Source organism: Charadrius vociferus, unplaced genomic scaffold (assembly GCF_000708025.1).
Source record: "Charadrius vociferus isolate BGI_N301 unplaced genomic scaffold, ASM70802v2 scaffold416, whole genome shotgun sequence".
In the NCBI taxonomy this organism is placed as follows: Eukaryota; Metazoa; Chordata; class Aves; order Charadriiformes; family Charadriidae; genus Charadrius; species Charadrius vociferus.
In genome coordinates this window covers 48,713-57,111 of record NW_009648644.1, presented here as the reverse complement: position 1 = coordinate 57,111, position 8,399 = coordinate 48,713, and the positions used below count along the sequence as shown (strand labels likewise).

General features: G+C 45.9%; 1 protein-coding gene across 1 annotated transcript in view; it reads right to left on the bottom strand.

Moving 5' to 3' along the window:
* LOC104287668 (netrin receptor DCC-like) overlaps positions 1 to 8,399 on the bottom strand; it is a 69,189-nt gene that overhangs the window by 20,022 nt on the left and 40,768 nt on the right. The window contains exons 10-12 of the mRNA XM_009886394.1: positions 7,981 to 8,207; positions 6,738 to 6,854; positions 1,939 to 2,094 (exon numbers count right to left, since the gene is read on the bottom strand). Of these exons, the coding sequence (XP_009884696.1) occupies positions 1,939 to 2,094; positions 6,738 to 6,854; positions 7,981 to 8,207 (500 nt within the window). The remainder of the gene's footprint in view (positions 1 to 1,938; positions 2,095 to 6,737; positions 6,855 to 7,980; positions 8,208 to 8,399) is intronic.

The following is an 8,399-nucleotide window of genomic DNA, read 5'->3' as shown; positions in this document are numbered from 1 at the left end:
CAGTGCGGGTGCTGAGAAAAGCTTTGGGCACCATATTCGAAATACAATTTTATATATACAAGTATATATTGACAGGCAGAGAGAGTTGGGGGTGTTCAGCCTGGAGAAGAGAAGGCTCCGGGGAGACCTTATTGCAGCCTTCCAGTACCTAACGGGGGCTTAGAAGAAAGATGGGGACAGACTTTTAAGCAGGTCCTGTTGCGATACGATGAGGGGTAATGGTTTTAAACTAAAAGAGGGGAGATTCAGACTAGACAGAAGAAATGTTTTGCGCTGAGGGCAGTGAGATACTGGCTCAGGTTGCCCGGAGAGGTGGGAGATGCCCCATCCCTGGAGGTGTTCAAGGCCAGGTTGGATGGGGCTTGGAGCAACCTGGTCTAGCTGAAGGTGTCCTTGCTCATGGCAGGGGGTTGGACTAGATGAGCTTTAAAGGTCCCTTCCAACCCAAACTATTCTGTGATTCTGTGCTTCTATATCCCTTCATCCCTCCTCGGAATGAAAAGTAGTGAACACTGCCATTATATAAACCTATATGCTCACGTCCTTTACAAGCAAGCCGAAACGATGAAGGTTGAGAAAACAATTCAGTCTTCAAATTTTTCTTCTCTGTCTCCATGATCAGGCACAGGGTAGTTAACTTTAGTTTTCTTCCCCAATATCTGATTTTCTCAAGCAAGAAACTCGTATTGACTTTGTTTCTGTGCGTTGCATTTGTGGTAGGTTTGGTATTAATGTAAGCAGCAGACCTAAAACCTGATTATTCCAGCGAGGCCCTCCAGAGGAAATGGCCAACCAGCTTTGAAAGGACCCTCAGCAACCACACTGAAGACATCAGGGTGATGACCGAACATCAGGGTGACGACTGAACATCAGGGTGACGACTAGGACACCTGAACGCACCTTTTACCTACAATCCCACCACTGGATTTCAATCCCTGCTCCCCAAAGACCTGTCTGAACTGACTGAAAGCAGCAACCGAACAGGAGGAAAAAATCTGTCATTTTGAGATGAGCTCCCTGCGGACCGGCAGCGCAGACTCTCTGTGATGTGCAAAAAACCACCTGGAACAGATTGACGTTAATCTGTCCATAATTCAGACTTGATACGCAGTAGGGTTAAGGGAGTGTTGTAAGGATCCACTAGCCTTCTGACTATAATTAATATGCCAGGGCACGCTCGTTAGGCCCCAAGAGAGAACAGATGGCTGCCGGCATGGCGGAGGCGTGCAAGGAAGTTGGGAAGGTGAGGTTGGGGGTGACCACGAGAAGGTGAAGAATAGTTAAGGGAACGCACAACCCACACATCCATTACTGCAGAGGAGCAAATACCAATAGAGAGCTCACTCGAGAGAAGACGCCGAGCGATGCGAGACGGGATAACGGTACTCACACGTATAAAAAAAATCTGCAAAAGGGAGAAAAGAAACTCTTCTCTACACCTGCTATAAGCGAATCAAGAAACAATTGGCTTAAATTTTAGCAAGTTAGATATTAAGGATAACGTTTCTAGCAGCGAGGGCAGCTAAGCCTGGGAAGACGCTGTGTGGAGAGGTCGGGTAAGTGCTCTCATGGATGATTTTAATGAGCGATGATACAACGGGATGGAGAGGAGCTCTCGAAGCCTGCGTTTTTTTCTGGGAATATCCTTATGTATAAAGCAAAGGAAATCAAAGTGCAGTGAAATGACTGACCTGCAGAAAAGACAGGAGGCAATGGCTTTTAAGGTGTTGGGTACAGGTGGGAAATTACAGCTGGAGCTGCCGCTGGAGAAGAGGCAGCTCGTGGCCACTTGGTGTTACCAGACGGGACCTCTCCCGGCTCCCAAAAAAGCCGGCAGCATGATTTGCATTGGCTAGAGCTTATACATCCCGATGATAGAAAGCAACCTATTTCCAAGCACTTTAAGAGCAAATAGCAGAAGAAAAGCACTGTACTGACTTCTTGTTGCTCCAAAGGTCCTGTCCACAGAGAGGGTCGGGAACGGCACCGGCCGAAGGGTGAACTGCGGGTGCGGGTATCCGCAGGTGGGGGACGGCAGGATCCCAGGGTACTGTGCACTTTCTAGTGTTGGTACCGGAATGGCACTGACCACAGCTGAAAGGAAATAAAGAGAGAGAGTTTAAATGAGCGCTTTCGGAAAATTAAATAAAAAAGAGTCCTTAGAGGGTCAGTAAGGAACCAGAAACAACCACGTTTCCAAAGCAAAGTACTCGAAACGCTCAGTGTAAAAGATTCCTCTGCCCCACAGAAGCCACCACTGTATACAGAAATACACCTCTTTGGTATACAGCGGATAATTGCACGTGCCGTCTGCAATTATCTGCAAAATTAGATAGCTTTTTGCCTGTGTTCCAGCTATTCAGCCACGTTTTTGGGGGTGCTTTGTACCCCTTGACAAGTACATGAGAAGGAACGCATCGGGCAATTTAAGGGCTTATTTCATGTCCCTGGTGCCATTTCGGATGCCCACTGCCCTCAGCCGCTGCTCTGGAGGAGCGTGGGCTCCGGCAACTCTTCCATCAGGTCTGCAGCATCACACCAATGTCCCCGCCACCCTCGGATGTCCCCAGTGGCCCCAGCAGCTAAGTCTGTCTGGGCATCATTCCCCACTCTGGAGTGTCCAAGCCTGTAAGGAACAGGGGCGAGAGGTGGCAGCAACCCGTAGCTATAAGGCTGAAGATGAAGTTGAGTTCCTGAGTTGAATTTGTCATGCTTTGATTCGAAAACCAGGATCACAGCGTGCTAAATTCAGGCTTTCCCGTGAGTTGTCACCTTCAGGTCAATGCTTGAAGAGTGGGTGATAACCACGCTACACAAATCATAAAATTCTTTGTAGCTTTTAGGAAAAACTTGGAAACCCTCGGTAAAGTTTTGCCCAGCCAAACAATAAGCAGAGATTTTCGGCTCACTGACGATAAGCTTCGGCTTATCTAGTGCCTTTCGCACATGAATTCTAAGCAACGCCGCAAACTTTAAGGCAGTCATTACAATTCCGTCTAGCTCCTGCTACATCCATTGCACAGAGCGGCGAACTGGGCTACCTGCCCAAGGGCACACAAGGAGCTACGGCGGTGCCAAGGCTTTATGAAGGTGGTGGGGTTTTTTTTAAGCACGCGGCTGTCAGCGAGACAGCGCTGCGCTTCCAGAGGTAACGGAGAAGCGCGGAGATGAAGAAAAGCCATGAAGAAAGGCTAACCTGGGTGATCTGAGCTTTGGAGTTGCCTGAGTTCAATTCACCTACTTTTAGAAGAGCATTTCTACTCTTCAGACATTTCATTTTTGTCTGTGCAAGACATTTTTACTGACAATATTTATAACATTGCTGCTACGGTGAAAAAGATCACTATTGAATCCTATTAAAGAACACCTTGTTTTTCGAAGCCCATTCCTTCATTTCTTTGGAGGTACCTAGCACTTTCATTTTTAAAATAAGACAGGATTACTATACATTGCCGGACTCCACAATAGAGAAGCTATGATGGAGAAAAGGTAATATCAAACATTTTCAATAAATCTTTGCAATTTCAAGCAGATATGACAACAAATCTGTTCTGTCACAGCCTGTCAGCGATTGAATTTGCACTTAATATTGATACACTAAGACACTGAAAACAGAAATTCCCTGACCAAATCACAGAGCTCCCTAAACACTCTTCTACATTTAAAATGTACTGCATCACATAAAAAAAAGAAAAAAAAAAAAAGCAGCACCCAAGAACAGCTTACAGAAATGACAAAGTGGGACATTTTGAATGGCATTCAAGCACCCCAGAGGCTGCCAAAGCAACCGAGTCGACATGTTCGTATTCCCCTGAAAAAAAGAACTGTTGTGATTTTCTGCAATTTTAAGGAAGGGGGATGAACAGAAAAGAACCTCCCCGCAAAACGCAGCAGAAATCTCTCTCCAAACCGGTTCACTCTACGAGCATTTTATTTCCCTCTTCCATAAGTGAGGATTACAAATACAAACCAGGAGAATTACGGGTACAATATTTGAACGTGATATCCTGCAAAGACTTTCTCAATTACTTTTTAAATACTCCTCTCTCTCCACCAGCCTCGGCATTTGTGACTGCCTGCAGTTCAGTAGCATTACAGCCATCAAAGATGTCACCAAAAAGGTATCAAATGGATCTGTTTCATGCGCCTTCCACTTCAGCAAGCGAAGGCGCGTGATGGACCATACTTGTTCGCAACGACTGCAAATACTGATTATTGAGATGAACGTGAATACTTCCAGATTTGGGTTTTAACAATTAACAGTATGTGGGTTTCGCTTCAGAGTTAGGCTGTTTCTTCTTGAATCTATTTAATCGCTCAGTGCTGACAGTTTCTTTCAGTATCAGGCAAACGGAGAGAAATTAATTAAAGCATCTAATCTGACAAAGCCTCAATTTTATTTTCTGGGGACATTTTCTGGGGACACATTCAGCACAACTCAGCCTGCACAAATAAGACTTTCACAAATCTGAGTTTAATTATTTGCAAACAATCATGGTATGCTGTCGCTGTAGATTAGATTTATACTGTTGAAAACATAAATAAATAGAAAAGAGGACATCATTTGTCAAAATGCATCATTTGACTGAAAAAAATTAAATATATTTAAGAGGACTTTTATCTGCAAGCTGTAGAACAATGTCGACTTGACTTTTACCTAACTAGCACTGCTATTGCCCCATCGTAACGACAATTGATTTAGTTCTGATTTTGCTTCCACCACTCCAAATCTATCCATTTTCTTGGACTGCTGCCCTCCTTCAACCCAGGCCAACCCAGGAGGAATCCCACTGAAAAAAAAGGGTAAATTGCCCGATTGTGAGATTATTGTGGTTACAAGATGGGAATATTTCCCTGGTGGAGTCACAGCTTTCTCCACCGCATCCCAGCGGTCTTTCTTCCAGGTGATACAGAGGGTGGGGGATGAAATGTGGTGATGTGACCAGCACAAGGTGTGGAGAACCGGAATTCAACCTCTCCCTGGGCACCTCTGGATTATCCTCGGAAGGACTGGGTACTGAGGATGAGCAGCGTGACCTGAATCGCCCCCATAATGAACGCAAATTAAGGGAACCAAGACTAGCCCCTACTAAGCAATTTCCTGAACGAAGGCACAGTAGGTTATTCCCTCTCCTTCATTCAGTTCCTTCTATTTTTATTTTTTTTTAATATCTCATTTGTGATGTGCCCTTCCGCAAACCTACAAAAAGGCGCTTACATTTCAACCTGAGAGCCAGAACGAAATTTTGTGATGAAATGGATTTCTGTCGGTATATGTCCATTTTTAACTCAGACAATTCACACAGATGTAGCAATTCCTATAGATTTCCTATGGGATCTATTTTGTGAGGACAAAGGTAGAAATTCGAGCTGAAAGCTGAGAGCTACCCAGAGATTGATCACAGGGCTGCTCAGAGGAAAGGTGGAGACCCAAAGCCTCATCCTTGACCGGGAACTTGATAAGTGCCAAACCCTCTCTCCGGTGCCTGCGGGCTCTCACTTACCCCCTTCCTTTGCTCGGATGTGAAACAAGGTCACATCAGAAATTTTAATCAGTTCTGCAGGATGGGAGAACCCATCTAATGGTCTCCAGCCTTCCTGTCTTTGTTGTGTACTTTGCCGCTTTGAAAAAGATTCACTTTGTCCATGAAATTTGTTCAATGATAAATGCACTGTAGTCACTAAAATTTAAAACCTATCAAAAACATCTTCTCTCCTCATTTATTTGGCTTCAAAAGAGAGTTGCTCCATATTAAAAAAGCACATGGTGGCATGGCCAACTACTATAGACAAAAGAAAATACAGCAGAAAGTGCAATAATGTCCAGATGATTACAATTATTGATAGTAATAATATCACCAATTGCAAAGTTTTCTGCTCTGGCAGCTTAAACTCTTCCCCCTTTTTTAAAGTTTTATAGTAGGGAGACAGAGAGATTTCACAGAATCAGAGAACAGTCAGGGTCGGAAGGGCGCTCTGGAGCTCCCCCATCCCACCCCCCGCCAGAGCAGGGGCACCTCCAGCAGTGGCACAGGACGGCGTCCAGGCGGGTTTGGAATGGCTCCAGAGGGGGAGACTCCCCCACCTCTCTGGGCAGCCTGTGCCACTGCTCTGCCACCCTCACAGCAGAGAAGGCCCTCCTCAGGATGAGATGGAACTGCCTATGGTCACGTTTGTGCCTGTTCCCTCTTGTCCTGTCACTGGGCACCACTGAAAAAGGACTGTTCCTTCCTGGCATCCTCCCTTGAAGGATTAATGAGTGTTGATAAGATTCCCCCTCAGTCTTCTCTTCTCCACACTAAAAAGCCCCACGTCCCTCAGACTTTCCTCAGCAGAAAGATGCTCCAGTCCCCTCATCATCTCCGTAGCCCTTTTCTGGACCCTCTCCAGCAGTTCCCTGTCCTTCTTGACCTGGGGAGCCCCGAACTGGACACAGCGCTCCAGATGTGGCCTCCCCAGGGCAGAGCAGAGGGGGAGGATGACCTCCCTCCACCTGCTGGCCACACTCTGCTTGATGCCCCCCAGGATGCCATTGGCCTTCTTGGCCACCAGGGCCCATTGCTGGCTCATGGGCATCCTGTTGTCCCCCAGGAATGCGCATTAGCCCATGCGATGCCCCAGAACGCGACTTAACTTTATGAGGCATAACTAGATGACATCTGAAAGATCGTATGAGATCTTCAGACGGGTGAACACGCGGTGCAGAAAGGGGGACAGGGGATGGTCCTGGTACTCACGAGGGTTGTTTGGTTGTGAATCCATGGGGATCATGAGCTTGGCACGGGTGGCTCTGCGGGCAGCAAGCGACCGCTCCAACGTGGACATGCTGCTCCCAACATCTTCTGTCTCAGGACCTAGAGAAAAACAACACAACGGCTTAGTTGAAAACGCTGTGAATGGATGTTCCTCTTCACCTCGCATCTAGGAGAAAGTTCAACAGCTTTTTTTTTTTTTAGAATTCAGGTTTTTTTTACGCGATCATCAAATATCATCACCTGCAAAGAGCTGCACAGACTATTTTGGCTGCCTTTTCCGAATGCAATTATTGTTTGCATTTTTTAAGTACGAGAATTAAGATATCACGATATTTCTTGATCTCGGAAATTAGCCCGCAAACCCCACTCACTTCATAAAACCACGACATTTTTCTTGCAACTTCCCTGTAACACGTTATTTTAAAATTCAAGTATCACCACCAGAAAAAAAAAAGGCTGCATAAATTCTGGTACCTATAAAACCTGGCAGCCAAGAATTGCTCTTTGAAATACATCTGAAGGATGAAAACAACCTTCCTTGTGAGATGCCACAAAGTCTTAGGTCCTGATTGCCCATCCTACAGACCCAGCCATTCATGGTGGCTCCTCCAGTCTGTCCAGCTTGTTTTATTCTACAGCAACCATGGCAAGTTCAAGACGTGCCTGCATCTTCCCCTTATCTGGTCCTGGACCACCACTAGCACATCTACCTAGACCAGAGATATGCTGCCCAATGCGCAATCCCGTTCCAAACTGCCCCAGCAGGTATAGAAATCAGACTCTCTGGTTTGGTATTGAAATATGGATGCTCTGATTTAGTCACATTAGTGTAGGATATTTGAAGTATTCAAAGATTCTAGAGAATGCACTTGTCACAAAGAAAATGTGCTTGGAACTGGATGTTCAGTGGAGTAATCTGCAATGAAATAAAAGCTGTATTTCTCCCTTCATACTGTGTCTCACGCGAACCTTATATTTATGTTACTTCTGCTGTTTTAATAAACCATGGACGAAATTAGTTTAATACTGTCATACAAGTAAGCTTAATACCCACTCGGGCTATTCATCTCTGGTGTACCCAAGAAAACACTTATTCCTTTAAAAAAAAAGGAAAAAAAAAAAAAGGAAAAAAAAATTTGGATGCAAATTTCACAACTCTAATTTCCCCAAATCTACAAGTGAAACCCAGGCAATTTCTGTCTCTCCTGCCCTGGGAGCCCCTCACCGGGCTGTGGGGTGCTCTTGCTGCCCAGCTGCGTTTCCGACTGGCTGTGGCTGACGGGGGTGATGTCCTGGCAGCTCTGCATGGGAGAATCCCTTCCTGCGGGGTCCGAGCCCGTTGGCTTCTCGATGTTCTTCATTTCCATCTCCTCGTGGTGTATCCACAGATCCGGCGGTCTCAGGTCCTTCTGGCTGCCCTTCCTTTTACCAGCGCTGTGTGTTGCACGTTTCCTGCAGCAAAGAAAGATCAAAACCGTCACGTACGAACATTTTTCCCTTTTATAATACCAAAAGAGTGATGTCTCCTCATTGGTATCTCTCTAAGGAACCCCTCCGGTTGTGTCCTTCAAAGGACAGTGGTTATCTTGGTGTGGTCCTATGCTTCCCGGAGTTTGCTCCAGGGGATGGGCCTGGGGTTCAGCA